The 20,263-nt window shown below is 35.2% G+C and overlaps 1 protein-coding gene across 6 annotated transcripts in view; it reads left to right on the forward strand.

Annotated features, from left to right (window-relative positions):
* Positions 1–20,000, forward strand: part of HECTD2 (HECT domain E3 ubiquitin protein ligase 2) — a 73,785-nt gene extending 53,785 nt beyond the window's left edge. For 4 of the 6 annotated variants that reach the window (XM_086378547.1, XM_086378549.1, XM_086378550.1 and 1 more), the window contains 10 exons: positions 2,871–2,978; positions 3,808–3,940; positions 4,814–4,902; positions 8,725–8,883; positions 12,064–12,138; positions 13,318–13,405; positions 13,493–13,599; positions 15,355–15,470; positions 16,043–16,186; positions 17,507–20,000. In XM_086378547.1, coding sequence (XP_086234673.1) covers positions 2,871–2,978; positions 3,808–3,940; positions 4,814–4,902; positions 8,725–8,883; positions 12,064–12,138; positions 13,318–13,405; positions 13,493–13,599; positions 15,355–15,470; positions 16,043–16,186; positions 17,507–17,627 — 1,140 coding nt within the window. In that variant the 3' untranslated portion in view covers positions 17,628–20,000. Of the gene's footprint in view, positions 1–2,870; positions 2,979–3,807; positions 3,941–4,813; positions 4,903–5,275; positions 5,443–8,715; positions 8,884–12,063; positions 12,139–13,317; positions 13,406–13,492; positions 13,600–15,354; positions 15,471–16,042; positions 16,187–17,506 lie in introns of all 6 variants that reach the window. The other 2 variants (XR_015155631.1, XR_015155632.1) reach the window with 2 other exon arrangements.
* Positions 20,001–20,263: the final 263 nt, after the last annotated feature.

The following is a 20,263-nucleotide window of genomic DNA, read 5'->3' on the forward strand; positions in this document are numbered from 1 at the left end:
TCATCAACTTCTCATTGTTTTATAAATATAGTAGGAAGGTTAAATGCCTCTCACAGATCCAAAGTAGTGGGAACTTGGATATCATTTTGTAGATACCATCCTCCAGGGTCACTGGCAGTGCATTGGTGAGAAAGAACTACAGGGAGGACAAGGGAAGGGGTGTCCTTAAGAGCAAACCACTCAAACCACCGACACGTTTTCTGAATTTTATGAAAGTCAAACAGAAACAGCTGAAAAATTAGAAAATGCAACAGAAAGTGCAGTCTTAGAAAACTGAGAAATATGTCCATAGACGGTGAGAGGTGTTTTATTGAGTCTTAGGGAACCAAAATGCCTGCAGGCCCATTGAAACGGGTAGCAGTCAGGCCGGCTTTAGGCAGGATGAAGTTCATCCCTGGGCCTGTCCTGTCCACTACCTACCACGATTTCTGCATAGCACAGTAAAGTTATAGATGAAGTACATAATTACTTTGATTGTGCTTTTTAAAAAAAAAATTAGAGCTCTAGACTATACATTTTTATACTCAAATGTTTTTGAGTTTCTGCTTTTGCGACATGATTACTTACAACTTTAAAACTTAGAGAGGTTGGCTATAGTCTTCTTAAAATAGAGACCCCAAGAGAGACCTGTAGAGTACAAGGAAATGATTTCCATGTCTTGTTCAAGGATATAAAAAGAATTCTAAGGCATAAATTATAATACTTCAAATATCATAAAAGTAAGAATTGTTGATTCTTCAGTAATTTACCAGAAGGTGAGTATTGTTTGCTATCACAGAGCAGGGCAAAAAATTTGAGTGACTAGTGACATCCCAGAGTCAGTTTACACTGAGTATTGGCATATTAGAAGAAATGATACCGCCTCTGTGTACCAAAGGAGTAACATAGCCATATTACCCTGCTGAAAAGTAGATTTCAACAGGAGTATTTAGCACCAGAATTATTAATCCTGGTTAGATATTGGCTCAAAGATTAGTCTATATATAGCTAGTCATTTTGATGATTAGCATTTATGGCATTTCATGTGCCTTTTTAGTTTTGTTTTTTTTTTAAAGCCTTGGGCTATGATTTTTTTCTATTTATAAGAAAAAAATCTAAAGAGCTAGAAGTTTAAGTTCCTCTGAGCAGTTTTCTGCTGTGCCACTCACACTTAAGATTTTAAATATCTTCTTTTAAATTTCCTTCCAATCAAAAGGAGAGTGGCAGCTGTAGAATGTATCCTGGGCTGTCTTTCTCAGAGCATGGGCACAAATGAGTAGCAATTGAAGAGTCCAGTGGTATTCTCAGTTATGGGTATTTCCCAGCATTTTAGCTTGTAAACTGCCATACCATTTGGAATTAATGACTAGTGACTATTTTGACACAGGGTAACCTTATAGATGGTTAATATAAGCAAGAACTTATATAGTATAATTTAAAGTTGTGAAAGTGATTTCCCAGATTAAAAATAACTTCCTCATCAGTCTATGTCTAAAATTCTACCATCGTTGGGTTATTTCTTTCATCTGAAGCACTTTCTATGCAGTATGAATTTCTGATGGGAGGAGTAGCCACTAAGCTTTGTCTTCCATTAGCATCCTAGTTCAAATCTGTTTGTTGGATATTTCCAGTGTGATGGCTTCCCAGGAGCTCGACTGGGAACAGAAGATAAGAAAGGGTTGGAAAAACAGGTCCATGACACTGCATACTACGCTAGGAATATAGATCTGTTTGAGCACAAAAGAGAGGACCCAGAGAAGGGGAAAGAAAAAAAAAAAACAACAACCTTCTGCAAGCCTTTAGAATCGAATACTTGGAGAGATGAAGAAGGGCTCTGAATCAGTGTATTATTATAGTCATCGACAAAATCATGAAAGTAGCCTTACTATATAGACTTGGGGTATTAAAATTTTACCTGCTAAAGCATATTGCTGCATGTAATTAAAATGTCAGAATGTTTATCTTTAATCTGCACAATAATTCATTTTCTTTGCTACCAAAGAGGATGAGGTAGTCTGAAAAAGAGTTTAGATAAATATATTATACAAGCATGTAGACTTTACATGATAAATGACATTCATATATTTCTTATATTTTTGTAAAACATCCCCTTATTTCCAACACCCAGGCATAAATATTGTTGACATTGTAGGGAATTTGCTTTTGATAGTCTTTACGTATATTATCTTTAAAAGGCATCAGAGTTGAAACAATATTGTGTATACAATTTTGTTTCCTCGCTTTTTTTAGTTGTACATTCCTTAAACATTTTCCATGTTATTTACATAATTTTATGACCATCATTTTTGATAAGTATTGTAATTCCACTAGAGATTCATACTTAGTATATTTCTAAAGTTTTCCTCTTATAGATGATGCTGTGATGAATGTCACTGTATAAAATATTTCCTCTGTTTACGATTGGGACAAAGGATATGAACATTGTTGATGGTTTCTGAAATATGTTGAAAATTACTTTCTAAAAGTAGATTTTAGAGTAAATCCAGTATCTTAAAAAGCATAAGCCAAGCTTATCATCAGAAGTATGTGCCTTGTTCTCAGTGTTCCCCTTTGTTTGTATTTATTAAACAGAAAACTTTGCTGTGTAAGAGGTGAGACATGTAGAAGCAGTAATGCAACATTCTTTTACTGTAGAAGTTGAATTATTTTGGGGTCCTCCATTTTGTATCCCCTTCTGTTATCAATGTCCCAAAATGAAATAATTAAGGCATTTTCATAAATAAATATTTGCATAGCTGAGTTTATGAAATTGTTTATGTGAGAGATGGTAAAGAGAAGAATGTAAGTTATTTTTACCTAAGTGTTTAAATGTGTTAAATGAGATTATAGTTCAAGTAAAAATGAAAATGTTTGCTCTTTTTTTCAATCAGCAAAGTCTGGTGGATAAAGTATCTCGAAGACAGAGACCTGATATGAATATGTTGTTTCTAAATATGAAAGTAAGGCGGACACATCTGGTTAGCGATTCTCTTGATGAGGTATAGATTATTTATTCCAGAATAGTATTAATTGACTAAAGCTTTAAATAATTTGATAATATGGCTTATTACTAAAATCTTAGTAAGCTTTCTTTATTTCTGTGTGCCAGTGGTGTGCTTCCTTATATTTTGATACAATGGTTAAAAACAGTTCTGTATTCACAGTTAAGCCTTATGTTCATTTTTTATGTTTTTTAGTGGTTTGTTGTTAAATATTCAGAAAAGGATTTCATATAGAACACTTAAATGAGTAATTCATATTTCTGAATATATAATGTAGATTCTAGACCACATTTGTTAACTGGTTGGGTGCCTAACAAGTCATTTTAATTCCTCCAGGCCTCAGATTACTCATCTGTAAAATTGGAAGTCTGATCTACAAGGGTATATTGGGTACATTTAGGGTCAAACATATTGATACTTTGATTGTATATACATGTATTATTAAGCTTCAACCATGTACAGTTCTTCAACCAGATTTCCATGTGAATATTACAATGTTTGATTTAGTAATGTGATTTCTTTTAAACTTCAGTGTTGAAGGCAAGTTTAAATGAATTACTTTGTATAGTATTTGGCTAAATTAAAATCTTGGAGTCAGTACGATGCCAGTAGGCAATAACCTTGAGCAAGGTACCTGACTTTCCTAATTCTGTTGCTTGATCTATACAACAAACATTACAATAGGGTTGGGCAGATTTATTGGATGGATGGATGGATGAAGTTTTGTAACATTGTAAATATGATAATACATTTCCAAGAATTTAAAAGGTTAATTTCCTTTTTTACTGCCTTTTGTTCTCCTCTGTCTTATAATTTCCTCAAACAGTTAACTCGGAAAAGAGCAGACCTGAAAAAGAAGTTGAAAGTTACATTTGTAGGGGAGGCTGGTTTGGATATGGGTGGCTTGACTAAAGAATGGTTCCTCCTCCTAATTCGCCAAATTTTTCATCCAGATTATGGTGAGTAGCTAATTTCTATGAAAGTGTTTTCTTCCTGATCATTAGATTTAAGTAGTCACTCATTTTTAATCTATGATTTTACAGATTTTTTTGTCGATCATAAATGTTGAATAATTTTTTAGACAGGTACATTTTTTAAATTGACCAAATTGATGATTATAATATTTATAATCTTACTGGGAATCCTACACAAAATGTATTAGCATAGAAGCATTCACATGTTTTCTGACTAAGCCAAATATGTAAAAATTTGTCATTGAAATAAAAAGAACATTAAAAATTTTAAGATCAGAGCTATAGTTTGCTCATCACTAATATTCAAAGTGTCTGTCATAAAATAATGAGACATTTTAATAAATAGGAAGCATTAAATAAACCTTTGAACTTTAATTTGCTTTCATTTGATTTAGAGAAAACACCTATATATATAACCCTGAGTATTGTTAAACGTTTTCTTCAAAAGAGTTTTAAGTGTTTTTTTAATTCTTTATTTGTCTTAATTTTGTATATATGTTTATATAATATCTCTCTGGTAATGGGAAATAGAGATGAGAGTGATGAAGTTTCCAGATAATCCTCAGAATTAATTTTGATAACTTATAAAGTATAAAACTATAGTTTCTATAAATCAACTGATTAATTTAGTTTCTGTCTTTTTACCATTTCAACCCTTGGTTCAGGATACCAGTGAAGAATAAGAGGCTCTTGCACACTCTCTGGACCCATATTTGATATATTTTAACATGACAATTGGTCTGTAACATAACTATTGCTGAACTGTTTTGCTTCTAATAGATAAGATATCATGTACATGTTTACCATTCTGATTTTTTAAATCAATCATATTGATGAAATTATGCTTCTATTTTTCAGGCATGTTTACGTATCATAAGGATTCATACTGCCATTGGTTTAGCAGCTTTAAATGTGATAACTATTCTGAATTCCGATTGGTTGGAATTGTATCCTTTAAACTTTCCACTAGGAGGTGCTAGTAGATTAGAGATTTTTAAGAATTTTATCTGAATTTTGGAAAACTGTTCTCATTAATTTATTCAGATTAAAGATTCTTATTAAATTTACTAGTAGATTTTTCAGTAGTCTTTATTATTTTGTAATATCACAGCTATATAATTATCAGCAGATTTAGTTAACTGGAAGGAGTGACTGAACTGTTAACATATTTCTCTGAAAACCTTATCTCAAGTATTATTTGCTATTTCATTTACAACCTAAATTATCAGAAATTTAAGACATTTTTAAAAGTCATAGTATCTTTCCTATTCACAATGAACTATTCCTTTAGTTCTTTGACTTTGTGCTTACTTCACTCAGTTTTCTAAATTGAAATTATGAAGATTAAACCTAATGTGGCCTCAAATCCTGAGACGGTCATAAGAATTAAAAGTTGAATGGAATGGGAACATTTGAAGCATACAGAATTATTTTATAGTGTTTTTTAAAGTGATATAAATTCCTACGCCATCCTCTGATTCCTTCAGGTTTGTTGGAGAGGGTGTTCCTGTGTTGGGTAGGAGATTGGACAGGATGCCTTCTGCATTCATTTTTAAATTCTGAAAAGTATAAGTGTCTGTGGAAGAAAGAGAGAATAAATAAATGAGCAAACCCTAGGGATACACAGGTTAAAAAAAGAAAAAATCCCTGCTTTAGGAAGCTTACCGTCTGGATGGACGATGACCACCCATGCAGGTGGTTGTTCTCAGTCAGTGACCATTCGGCACTAAGTGCTGAGGAATCCTGAGAAGGAAGCAGTTCACTGCATTCCTCCCAGAGAAGGGAGAGTTTTTAAATGGAACCAGTACTGGAGAGAGTGGGACCCGGACTGGGAGAACGGCTGGGAAAGAGTCCACACCACAGAGCAATGTGTAGGTCCACTTGATGGGAGCAGGGGGCTCTCTGAGAGCTATAGATGGTGCTGGCAAAAAAGATTCAATTCAGTTCAGTCGCTCAGTCATGTCTGACCCTTTGCGACCCCATGGACTGCAGCACACCAGGCCTCCCTGTCCATCACCAACTCCCAGAGTTTACTCAAACTCATGTCCATTGAGTCCGTGATGCCATCCAAGCATTTCATCCTCTGTTGTCCCCTTCTCCTCCCACCTTCAGTCTTTCCCAGCATCAGGGTCTTTTCCAATGAGTCAGTTCTTTGCATCAGGTGGCCAAAGTATTGGAGCTTCAGCCTCAGCATCAGTCCTTCCAAGGAATATTCAGGCAAAAAAAGATTAAGAGCCGTCTGATGGAGGGCTTTGAATATCATCTGACTTTGTGACATTTGTTGGAATACATCCCAAAGAATGTATATGGAAATCAAGAAACTGCATGGAAGAAAAGGGAGTAGGGAAAACCACACACTGATAGTAAACTTAACCTGAAATTTGATTATGTGTTGTCGTATCTAAAGGTCCAAAGTGCCAAGCCCACAGTAAGGAACATGTAACAGTTCCTAGACTCATATTTTCATTTACAGTAGTCATTTGTTGAATGTTTTAACTTCATTGAAGGCCTACGTTATTAACGCTTCTCACTACACTAGGAGTCATTTGAATTTCCTGATAAGTATGTTTGTCATACTTCACATTCTTATCATGGCTTAGGTTTGGCTTATTTTGACTTTCTAGTGTTTGTAATAAAGTATCAGCTCTTACACTACATTTTTAGAGTAGTATATGTGATATTGTGAACGTGCTTGCCAGATTTTTTTTTTTTTGGCAATAGGCATTAGTTTCTATTCAATCATTACCCAAAAGATCATATTAAATGTATTTAGATGTTGTATATTACAAGTTTAACAGTTATATCTAAAATTAATTTATAACCACCACTATCTCATTATTATGTGTATTGATCTCACACACAAACTATATAAAGGTTGCTGCCCTGAAAAGCATGATATTGTATATGAAAAACGTGTGATGACGGTGGACTGTGGTCACATAAATGGTTGAAAAATCTACCACAGGTGAAGAGAACAAAACATTTAGAAGTGGTAGGTATGGTGATTAAGAAAATATAATTGGCTCCATACATAATTTCAGTTTTAAAACTTCAGAGGGGCTTCTTAGGTGGGCTCAGTGGTAAAAGAATCTGCCTGCCAATGCAGGAGACATGAGTTTGATCCCTGGGTTGGGACTATCCCCTGGAGAAGGAAATGGCAACCCACTCCAATATTCTTGCCTGGGAAATCCCATAGACAGAGGAAGCCTGGCGAGCTTCAGTCCATGAAGTTGCAAAGAGGTGGACACAACTGAGCACACACACACAAAAGCATTCACTAAAATTTCAGAGCCAAAGATTGGTTGGGCTATCAGTTCTCACAGTGTTGTATGTCTAATACGATTATTTTTAAATATTAAGGCCTTGGAGTTTACAAGAAATATTATAGTGAAACCTATAGTAATAATTATAAAATGTTTTGAAGGTCACATGAAGAGCCATAATCTAATAGTTTTTTAGAAGCAGAATTACCAGAAAGGCATTGGAACTAAGGGTGGGGCAATATAATGCAGTTCAGGGTTTCCAAACTCCGCCCTGTTTGCACCACATGGCATCTCCGGCAGAATTCCCACACCCCAACCCCTGCTTCAGCCAGAGGAGCTTTAGTGTGAAGTGCAGTGTGATTCTCCTGCAATCAAGGTGCCCTAAAGCAGATCCTGCAAACCTGCTTTCTTATCTGTTAAAAACCTTCCTTCAGGATTATAATTTTTTTTAAAAAAATTGTCATGAAAAATGCTTAGAACTTATCACTACAGTAAATGATCATAAATGGTAACTGCAGTAGTGTGGTCCCTCTGTTATTGTTATTATCGTAGTTATAGGAGCATATTAGAGCTTATTTTCAATATCTTTCCTTTAGAACACACTGCTCGGTCTCTGTTGGTATGGTTACCTATAAAATAACACAACTGTTCCTTAGATTATTATTAGCCTTTTTCTGCCCTAGCAAATTAAAATATTGGCTATTTTCTAATCCTTTAAATTGTTTTTAATGATTTGTCCAGACCACATGTTTAGATTTCCTTTTAAGTCAGTAAAAGTAATGACTTCCTTAGGAACTTAATATAATCTTTGACAGTTGAAATGTCATAAAATTTGCTCTAAAACCCCTCATTTATCAAATGGATGAAGTAACATTCTGCTGTATAACTGATAAAAAAAAATACAGTTGGGCAAAGTTTATAAATATAACATCTGTAGCTTTTTAACTTAACACTTTGAGTAAACTCCAAGTACTGAGTCTTTCAGGTGTTACTGTGGGAGATTGTGTCTTATCGGTAGTGTGTGTGTATGCAGACGTCTGTGTGTGTGTTTCCATACGCCTACTCAATACAGCTCTCTCTACGTAGCCTGTATTTAGTTTGAAAATACCCAGAATGGTCACCAAAATCAATGGCATGTTCTGCAGGGAGTTCTGAATAAACTGCTGCTAATAAAATCACCACCATCTTTGTTTAAATGTAGAAGTTTTCTTAAATGTTAAATACTTTATAGAAATGTGTGAACTTGCTATTGTGATCTTAGATATGCAGTTTTCTAGGGAAATCATTAAATACTATTACCTGAACCTCTCCTTTTTACATGATTTTTGGTAATCAAGGAATTATATTACGTAAAATAAAGGGAAAATAAAGCAAAGAGTAAGTATGTGGGATTAATTAGAAAATCAGTGTTAGATCTGAAAGAAGTATGCGAGAAATAGATGCATAATTCAAAACTCATTTGTTGTCATGGATTTTATGTTAATGCTTAACATTTAGTATGCATAGCTTATGGGACTAGCTGTTTATAACAGCATTACTTTGGATATTCGTTTCCCCCCCTGCTGCTATAAGAAATTATTGAGCCCTCCCATCGTTCCTAGTGATCAAAATACGCCAGTAGGCATCTGCAGTGTTACCACTGACGACTTGTGTCAAATTATGCCTGTAAGTATACAGTTGTTTAGTATCTTGTCCCTTACTGCTGAATCTTCTTTCTTCTACTACAGTCTGTCTCCTCCTGATAACTATTTTTATGTTTAGATATGGTTTCCCTTTACATTGGTGACCCATCTCCTCTTTTGTCTAATTTTCTCCTTCCCTGTAGAGACACATAACCCACTTTGCAGCACTTAGTTCTTCCAGCATAGTGGAACAAACTTTGAGTCAGAGGCAGAGATTTGAATCTGGCCTCTGCAACTTACTAGCTCTGTGAATTTGAATAAGCTGTTTATGTTTCTGAACTCTAGTTTCCTTATGTGAACAGTGGAATAGTAAAACTTACATATTGGGAAGATTACACGAGATGATAAAGTATTCAGTATTCAATACTTGATTGCTTCTGTGGATTCTTATCAATGTGTCACTATGCAATATCGTTAACAATGTCTGCAACGACACCCTTAATAAAATTAATGAATTTCACAGACCTGGCTCTGATATTCTGCTAGTCAGAGACTAGATTTCCAATCATCAGATTTAATCCAGTGTTAAAATTTAGTAGAAGAATGTGGATAGTATGCTCATCATCCTGACAATCCCCTACAATAATAATATTTTTCACAGCTGAATTTCGATAGCCATTGGTCAGCAGAGAATTCCCCTTATTATTAGTAAGTAGCTAGATGTGGACATCCTCTTTGTTCATTAAGGGCCTATTTAAATATTGTTGTGTTCTAGTTAATGGTCAGATCACTTTGGTGTAGGGTTGGAACCTTCCTACCAAAGTTGAAAAACCTCTCCAGAACATGTGACCAATTAGAAAACCATTCTTCATGTGATATCAAACACATTTTTGAAAGTAAGTTTGGATTCTTTTGAATTAAGAGCCTAAATCCATATTTTTATAAGACTCAGTAGTTGGAAAAGGTAACAGAGTAAACTCTACTTAAGAAAGATTTGCCCTCTATAGTCTTGTATTTTGGCCACATGCTACCTATGACCCTGGACAATTTACTGAATTTGCTTATTTGTATAACAATGGGAGTCATTGTTACAACTATACACTAATATATACTGGTGTATAAAACATATGAATACTATATATACTAATGGCTGAACTAACTTCTCATTTTAGATTTCTGTGATTTTTTTTTTGTCTCATATATGCAGTTTTTGTCAAATTTTTACCAATAAATTTCCTTATGTTATTACTGATTTTTACCAATAAATTGTCTGATTTTAGGATTAAAGCTATTTGAACTTGAGTCATTTGGATCCAAGTTTTTAGTTAATAATAATGGGTATTTTATGAATGACTATACCAATATGTTTTTTCATATTATGGAGCTAAAGATGATACTGAGTTAATTTCATATTCCTATATTGCCTCTTTAATGATGAATCAAGATTGTGCATAAACTATGAGATCAGCTGAAAAAAACTGAGTGTCTGTACAGGTATGAATGAAGATAGAAAGGAAGCAAGAAAACTACTTTGTTAGGATAGTAGAATACAGGGAATTTTTTTAAATTTTTAAAATGGAATATCAATTTATTAATGGCATCTATTAAAATTAGCACCTAATTCCCATTTCATATATGGCAAAATTATCTAGAAAAAAGTTTTGTGCTTTTTTTTATCAGTGCTTTGTTTACTATTTGTATCTGTACAATATGTGTTTCAAGAAGAGTAAGCAGGCAAGCAAAGAGAAACCTATAGTGATACATTTCTTAAACACAGTATTTGTGAATAAGGATTTTAAAAAATCACAGAAAATAAGCAAAATATTCAATGATGGAGCCTTCAGTATAGCGTTAATAGGCCAGTGCTTTTCCGTGACCTCGTTAATGGAAACTCCATTGCTTTTGTAGAGAAGGGATCCATGACTCAAAGCATCAGAACTATCCCATGGCAACAACAAATCTTCCCCACACAGCCTTGTGAAAATTACCCTTGAGGGGTTCAGTTGAGAATGGAGAGGCTAAGTATAACCTTAAATCAGCAACTATAGTAGCTCTTTTCTTTTCTGTTTGAGTCACTGTCCAATACAGTCTGTTAAATAATACCAGGGTATTCAAATAGTATATAAAACCTATATCTTCATGCACTTTTAATTTTATATTTATAAAAATCATGAAAATGAACTATGGGCTAATTAATAATATTTTTACATTTAAGAATCTTAACTATAGATAAAAAAAATAAAAATTGAGTTTTGAAAATAGAAAGGCTGGGAATAAAATTCCTTACAGTCGAATAAAGCAGATCTGAGTAAATAACTTTATTACCTAATTGACTTTGTATTTTATCACTAAAAATTTGATCTTTAAAAGAATATGGTAAATTCTTTCAATTGGATTCATCTACTAGTTCCTTGAATTCTTTTAAAAAATTCAGATCTCCCAATTATAATTTTCAGCATCCATAACTTTATTAGTAATTGAAACAAATGATAAGAATCATACTAAAACCTATGTCACCCTAGATTTGTTTTAAAATTTATTTTAGTGAAATGGAAAACTTAATATTTAAAGTGTGTAAGCTCATTCTAAACATGCTGTTCTTTATCTTTCTGCCAATATTTAAAATAAAACATTTTTCATACAACCTGAAATTTTAAAAAATACTGGCTTAGTTTTTCTATTTATAAATCTCTGTTCAGGGGAAACATGAGTTACAATGTAGGGAAACATTTCTTCCAGTGTTCTCAACTTTTTATTGGGGGGGGAGAGCCCTTAACTGAAATGTAAAAGCCACTTACCACATATAAACTGTGTATTTTTATGTTTAAAAGAGGAATTATAAAACACTAACAGGTTTTTTTAAGAATATAAACTGAGAATGAGAAATACTACAAATTCATAAACCGTGATATTGCAAATAGCAGTGAATTATGATGGAAACTATACTCTTAGCTTACTACATAAGAATAGACCCCAGAGTTATGCCTTTATGGGTATAACTGGATATTTTCCTTCATGTGACCTTTCCGGTAAATTTTTCCAAACCTTTTACATGGTAGAAATGGTTAACCAGTATTTTTTACCCTAGAAAATATGTCCCAATATTATCTTTATTTCAAAATCTGAGTTTATCTCACTTGTAAGTGAGCTATAGTAGACCTGGTTTACTGTTTGGGTAGTACTATTTGATTTAAAAACACAAATAACAGGTTTCTCTTTACAGGAGTTGGCCCATGGATTAAGTGAACTCCTGTCATATGAAGGCAATGTTGAAGAAGATTTCTATTCCACATTTCAGGTACCATTAAGGGCAAATAGCTTTCTGTTAACCAGGTATTTTATGTATGAAAAATACCTTTTGTTACCATATACCCATTGTTAGAAAAGAGGAACAAGGATTGATCTGTACATACCACTCCCTATCTTAAAGGATCTTAACCCGATAAAAACAGTGAAAAAGTAAGTGTTAGTTGCTCAGTTGCATCCAACTCTTTTTGACCCCCATGGACTATAGCCTGCCAGGCTCCTTTGTCCATGGAATTCTCCAGGCAAGAATACTGGAGTGGGTTGCCACTTCCTACTCTAGGGGATCTTCTGACACAGGGATCAGACCCAAGTCACCTGTATTGCAGGCAGATTCCTTACCGTCTGAGCCGCCAGGGAAGCCCAAAGACATTGAAGCAGACGTGTAAGTAAACAATCAAGGAAAGCCAGCAAGGCTGAGGGTACTCTGCAAGGCACCTGGCCTATATCCTGGACGCAGTTACTTTCTCAGAGCTTTTACCTTCTAAAAACAAGCCTCTTCTGTTGGTTCAGTACAAGAAGTAAGGAGCAGAAGTTACTCGATCAGACCAAAGTTCTCTCACTTCCACTCACCTAAAAATAATCGGAAGGTGGAAATGGTGGTAATCCCCATAGCTCCAAAGGCCTGAGTGCTACCCAAATGGTCACACAAATTTTTTTAAACGTCAGTAAAGTGTTTAGCTTTGGAGAAGGCAATGGCACCCCACTCCAGTACTCTCGCCTGGAAAATCCCATGGACGGAGGAGCCTGGTGGGCTGAAGTCCATGGGGTCTCGAGGAGTCGGACACGACTGAGCGACGTCACTTTCACTTTTCACTTTCCTGCATTGGAGAAGGAAATGGCAACCCACTCCAGTGTTCTTGCCTGGAGAATCCCCGGGACGGCGGAGCCTGGTGGGCTGCCGTCTATGGGGTCACACAGAGTCGGACGTGACTGAAGCGACTTAGCAGCAGCAGCAGCAAAGTGTTTAGCTGTATTTAGGAGGGTTAAGACCCCACTTTTTTACTCCAAAATGCTTTCATGACACCATTCTTAATACAAATATCACAAGAGCCTAAGCTTTCTGTATTTTGTAATTTAGAAAAGGGGAAAAACTTTTCAAGTTTTACAAACCTGTTCACTGAAGTCTGTTAACATATACCAATAAATGTGGTGTGTCTGTATCTCCCATCAGGTGTTTCAAGAAGAATTCGGAATAATTAAGTCCTATAATTTAAAGCCAGGTGGTGATAAAATTCCAGTTACCAATCAAAATAGGAAAGGTAAGTTAAAACACCATTTCTTAATTAAAGCACATTAGTGTTTGCCATTTACTTTTATTATTTAACAGATGTAAAATTGCTTTTCAGAATATGTACAGCTTTATATTGACTTTCTTCTCAACAAATCCATCTATAAGCAGTTTGCTGCATTTTATTATGGATTTCATAGTGTGTGTGCTTCAAATGCCCTAATGGTGAGTTTAAAGCTTCATGCTTTCAGTTAGGGTTTGTAATACCATGATATTGACAAGTAATTCTTTAGAACATTTTAAATTAAAAAAAATTTTTTTAACTTTTAAATTAAAAAAAAAATTGTTTTCTGGTTTTTAAAGATAGAGCTGGAAAGAAAAATAGTTCTCTCATTTCAGCCTTAATTCTCTAAAGGGAAAAAAGACCAGTCAACTCCATCCCCCTCACCCATCATGCTATGTCTTAAAATATGTCTTCTAAGCTTTAAAAAATTTCCCCAAGTAGAGTGGATGAAGAGATCCCCAAGGGCTCCAGATCTTTAAAACTGAGGTGCAAAGCACGGAAAATGGTTAACACATAAGCTCCAGGCAAAAGCTACAACTTCTCACTGTTTAAGGAACAGGTTTTTATAGCTGCTTCATTCCTCTTCAGGGGTCCCCCAGCAACTCCGAGTGGCCTTTTACCCACAGGAAGTAGTTTGTCTCCAGAGTCATGGTGGGCTCTGCTTGGTTTGACTTTTTCTTAGCTGTGTGAGTGTGGGTCAGCTGCTGTTGAGAATGCCACATCAGAAATGTCATAAAAGTGTCTCTTCATCCCTGCCCCTCTGGGCACACTCCATCAAGCCATCTCCACTCAGTTTTATAAGGAGGGTTTGGAGTGAGGTCTTCCATATGAATTATTTTGCATAGGAGAGAACTTGCAAAGTTCTTGCAAAGAACTTGCAAAGACCAAAGAGTAATGGTCTTTCAGTTTAGTTCAGTTCAGTCACTCAGTCGTGTCCAACTCTTTGTGACCCCATGGACTGCAGCACACCAGGCCTCCCTGCCAATCGCCAACTCCCAGAGTTTCCTCAAACTCATGTCCAGTGAGTTGGTGATGCCATCCAACCATCTCATCCTCTGTCATCCCCTTCTCCTCCCATCATCAGGGTCTTTTCAAATGAGTCAGTTCTTTGCATCAGGTAGCCAAAGTATTGGAGTTTCAGCTTCCACATCGGTCCTTCCAATGAATATTCAGGACTGATTTCCTTTAGGATGGACTGGTTGGATCTCCTTGCTGTCCAAGGGACTCTCAAGAGTCTTCTCCAACACCACAGTACAAAAGCACCAATTCTTCGGCGCTCAGCTTTGTTTCTAGTCCAGCTCTCAGTATGTGATGGTCTTTATCACATGTTTATTGAAAGTACCTTTGAATGTGGAACACTTGTTGATTTCTAATTAAGTTTTGTCTGCGATGCACTGTATTTATAGGGGTGGAAGGAGGGGAAATGAATAGTGTAGCAAGTCTTCACTTTTAAATTCTAATCTCTTTAGGTGGGAGACAAGCTACGTAGGTGAAAAAACAAGTGAACAGCACAGAACAGACTAACCTACTACTCAGCCGCCAACTGTGCGCAGGCAGCTTCATGGGTGTTGGACTCAGGCGTGTCAGTAGATGCTAGAGTGGCTCAGAGTTCCAAGCTGCGTCTTGGGGAAGAGCTGTAATTTGGATTTATGCTTAATCATCTGCTTGTTTTTCTAGCTAATTGCTGTTATTTGCAAAAGGGGGAATCTAAGAGTTGGACAAGATTTATAAACTTTCAGAAGCAAAAATATCTCAGTACGAAAAATATAAATGGAAAATATTTTTCCTTAAAAAATGGTTTGATTTACTATAAGAAGGTCATGATTTTTGTTGCTTGATTCAATGAAAACAGTTCCAGTTTCACGTTTTTTCATCATCACTTTTTCTTATCATTTTTGATGAATAATTATTGGCAGCTGCTTCGTCCAGAAGAGGTTGAAATTCTGGTCTGTGGAAGTCCTGAGCTGGATATGCACGCCCTGCAGAGAAGTACACAGTATGATGGTTATGCAAAAACTGACTTGACTATCCGGTGAGCTCTTTGTACTTCTGAGAGTGAGACTGCTGAAGAGGGAATGAAAGGGAATGTGGTTGGTTTATTTGTGTAACTTAAAATCTTCGAATCAAGTTAAGTCACCAGAAATCTTGTACAGCCCACACTGCCTTCTTTTATCTCTTGAAAGTAATGTGAGAATATTCAATATGAAATCACTAAGCAGTCCCCTTGGGAGAAAGTGATATAAGTAAGTTTCTACAGAAGTCCAGAGAGTTGACTTCTTTTAAAAAATGACTTTGGTCCTAGAATTGCAGGGATGCCATGCTTATAAAAAGCCTTTTAATAGCACTGTGTTGAAAAATACGGAAAATTATATAGAAGAAAAATGGCTTATGTACTCTCTGTTGCTGGACTATTTTTATAATGATGTTAGTCAAAAATCTAATTTATATATAGAAGCCTGTCGTTCCTCCATTTCAGTTTGAGAGCAGTATGTACCTTTAAGGGAAGTTGTTTCCCTAAAGCTTACTTTATATTATTTTATTCTCATCTGCAGGACTTTTGTCATTTTATATACATTTTATATACATTTCCTTTGTGTTCTCTAGATACTTTTGGGATGTTGTGCTTGGATTTCCTCTTGATCTTCAAAAGAAGTTGTTACATTTTACTACAGGAAGCGACAGAGTTCCTGTAGGAGGAATGGCTGATTTAAACTTTAAAATCTCAAAGAATGAAACATCTACTAACTGGTAAGTTTCCAGATTGTCATTCATTTTTTTTTTTTTAATCTGTAGGTCTTGCTAATAATAGTATGCTTGGAATTAGAAGATTCTTTCCACATGAAGTTGTTTTCTTAGAAAAATCCTCGAAGTAAACATGGCTTTGAAGTAAGATAGACTCTGGCTTAAGGTTCTTTATTAATTTTGAGACATACCAATACTAACTGATAATAATTCCTTTCCATCAACTTTTTACTTTGCCAAGTCAATTACTTTATCATCACTTCCAGAATCTAGCTTGTTTTTCATAGTATTTAGTTTGTCTGATCTTCATTTTTACTTGAAAGTCTTTTTATTTAAGATGCCAGGTGAGTTTTCTGGCTATTATTATAATTAGTTCCAGAAGTCCTGTTGTACTGGAATACTTCTAGTGCCGGTCTTTGGTTTTTTTTTCCGTATTTTGCATATGAAAGTGATGCTGATGGTGGCTTTAAATTATTTTCTAGAGTGTTGGTGGGGTAATGTTGATCTACTTACTTCTTTTCCCAATCTCATTGTAATTTCTAAAGCTAATTTGAGTAGATACTACTTTGATTATAAATGTTTTTTCTCCTGCCCTATGTATTCCCTGAGCTCTGTCAGTTCTTCCTTTCATCAATTAGAACTGAAATTTGTCCTTTCCTTTATCACTGCTACCACAACAGCTGTTCTGATTCTGCGGAGTTCATAAAACCTGAGGGAAAGGGTCTAAGGATTCTGCTGGAATCTTGGATATAGATAAAAGTGTCATTGGGTACAGGACTGGGAGATCTGATCAGAAAGATTCAGAGGATGAAGGTTGCATGTACCTTGAGGGCAGCAACAGAAGAAGTGTGGGTATCAAGTGTCTCAGAAATGTTCTTATGATTTTTTTGACAGTCAAGGCTAAAATAATAGTTATTTTACCTACTATTCTACTGGGTCTTTCCACGCATTCGGATAGTTTGCCTTATGTGATGAGGCAATTGAGATTTGCAGACATGAAGCCACTTGAACGAGATCTCACAGCCAGAAAGTGAGGGAGATTGTATTCAGATTGATTTGTCTGACTCTAAAAATAATGCTTCTAGAATGTAAGTTTTGTGAGAGCAGGGCCATTGTCTTGTTGGTAAACCCAGCCATAGGGTGTGGAATGGTGCCTCATACACAACAGGTACTCCAGAAGTATTTGTTCAGTAAAGGAATGGATGAGTCGTCTCAGTCTAGTGAAATGGATTTGAGTATGTGTGTTCAGGTACGTGGAAAGTTACTTAGCAGTCATTGTGTGTGTGTTTTAAGACTTGGTATCTTTGAAGAAAATGTTTCCCCTAGGTTGCCTGTGGCCCACACCTGCTTCAATCAACTTTGCCTTCCCCCCTACAAGAGCAAAAAGGACCTGAAACAGAAATTGATCATTGGAATTTCAAATTCAGAAGGTTTTGGACTTGAGTGACCAAGAAGACTTGAAATACATTTATATGTAGCATTCACTTCCCTCTTACTGTGCCTTTAACCTTTTCATGTTTTCTGTCTCAAAATACCTTGAAAAAGCTCACCAACTTTAAAAGACTGACTTAAAAAAAAAAATCAAATATGAAGTGTGTTCAGTAGAGGCATGGTTTTCTAAAAACACAACACAGTTTGAGTGAGAAAAAGACCAGATGGCAGAGACAGGTGGGTCCGGTCCCTCCTTTTATAGCACTTTATCATCCTCCATAAGTAGTGCATCACAGGTGTTCCGCTGGGGAAGCATCGTGCAGTAAAGAGATGACAGGGTGGGTGGAGCCCAGTGGCAGAGCGTGTGCTGCTCGCACACAGTAGCAACATGGACAGCTACATTATCATTAATGTGGGGCATGTAGCCATATTTTCATATAGCAGTTAAACAACAGTATAATAGCAAATGCAATTTACAGGGGGTTTTTTGATATACTGGCTTTGGTCCTCTAAAGATTCTTTTCAACCGTTCCTGAAAATCAGCATGTAAATAACTACATAATAGCCTGAGAATAATGGGATTTTGATAGTGCCATTTATTGCTAAAGATTTATTTTTACAAAGTAAATTCAGGGTTTTAGATGTGTGTACAGCTTTTACAAATCAATAAAGATGATTGTACAAGAGTGTAACTATTTTCAGACTAATTGGACTCCAGGTTATATTCTTTTAAGTATCGTCAGTCTGCATGCACATGCTCAGTAAACTGGTTACTTTGAGTACTCTGTACTGTTTGTATAATCCTTTCTTCTTAGGGGTCAGAATACTAGAAAGGAAATAGATCTGACTAGTCACCAATAGATTAAGTCAATTACAAGCACAAAAAGAGAGAACTGATTTATATATACTTTGACTGACATACAAGACTTATTTATAGTATTTTTTGATCACCTGTTGTACTGAAACACTAATTTTTGAAAACAAGTAGGATAAGATATTTGACAAAAGTGAATACGATAACATTTGTGTCAAAATGACATGAAGCGAAGCGAAAGTCACTCAGTGACATAGCTTGATGAAAAGATAGGGTTCAACATTTTGGCCCAAATGTTTGTTTTTCACTGGATTCTGAATATAGCAAATTCAAAAGTACCCTTTTTGGACTTTCTTAATAAAGCACCATGTAAAAAGAAACTGCATTTTAAGTCAGACAGTAAATGGTTTTAATTTACAGCAAATGAAGCAGTTTTATTAGCACATTACAGTATTTCCAAATCGACTTCTGTATTATACTTTGATAGCTTTCCTTCAGAAAACTCTGAGGGTGTATTTGCAATAATAATGAAGCCAGCATTTAGTACCAGCACATGGTTCACATGCAAATAATACTTTCCCGATTTCCAAGTTACACTACTATCTTATTGCTATGATTCCTGCACCCCCACCAGCAGAATTCTTCTAGGGTGGAGGAACTAATCAGCTTGCTCTGCATTTCCAAAGCCAGCTTGTGAATCCTGGAGGAAAGGAGTTAGTTCATTTACTATTCTGTTTGGGACAGAAGTGATTCCACTTTTCCACTTTGACATACTATTTAAAGGATTTTTCTTCTTAAAATTCTTGGAACACCTAAGAGATTTAAGGGCATGTTGGTTTTGTTTTGTTTGCTCTGTTTGTAATCCATGTGCAAATAAAACTGCTTCTCTTTTACACTGCTTGAACTAGAAAAAGTAAGGTGTTTAGTGTAGGTTACTGCTAACTAATAAGCACAAAAGAATCATGTATAAGAAACCAGATTTAAGTGTTCTAAATAAAATGTAAACAAAACTTCTACTTGGTAGAGATGGGAAAATTGTGTGGCTTGGTCTGCATGTCTTTGATGTGCTTGTATATCAATAGCTGTGTCATTTTTAAATAAGAAGTATACAAGCAAGCCAAATTTTTAAATGACAGAGTCCATAAACAACTGGAAAATGTTTGTTGTCTGTTGTTGAAATTTATAATCATTTATCACTAAATTGCACATTGCCTTTATTTATTTATGCTCTGGTTTTGGTTTACAGTGTAATTAATACCTCATTTTTTAAAAGAACCACTACTGTTATATTTCGTTAATTTAAACAGCTAGAAAATTCATGCAGTTGCTTTCTTTTTATATAATCTGTTCATGAATTCTTGATTTTTGTATCTGCCACAGTAAATTAAAGCATTGCACAGTATTTATCAGTATTTACAAAATGTTCTGTCCTTTTTTAATCTTTGTTTAGTTAATCATATTTTTGTCTGTACGATCAGAAGTTTTTAAATGCCCCTCTTTTTTGTACAAATGTGTATTGTATTATATTGTTAATTTCTGGATAAATTTTTTCAAATATTAAAGTTATATAATCAACTAGACTTCATTTTTTTTTTAACGTTAGGCAATGAATTAAAACTTTAAAATTTAACTCGGTTTGTTACACTGTCTTTTAAACTGGTGCTTTGGAAAATTATTTACATACTCCTTCAAAAGGTGTGTTATTGACACCAAATGCAGCTAACCACTAGCATTATTTTTCGGTATGAAACAACATATAGGCAATGACTGGATGATCACAAATATCCACCAAATGAACATTATAGCACCATGGAGGTCACCTAGAAATGAACTAAGTG

Source organism: Bos grunniens, chromosome 26 (assembly GCF_055505025.1).
Source record: "Bos grunniens cultivar Pamir isolate PY7600 chromosome 26, Bosgru_T2T1.0, whole genome shotgun sequence".
Lineage (NCBI taxonomy): Eukaryota > Metazoa > Chordata > Mammalia > Artiodactyla > Bovidae > Bos > Bos grunniens.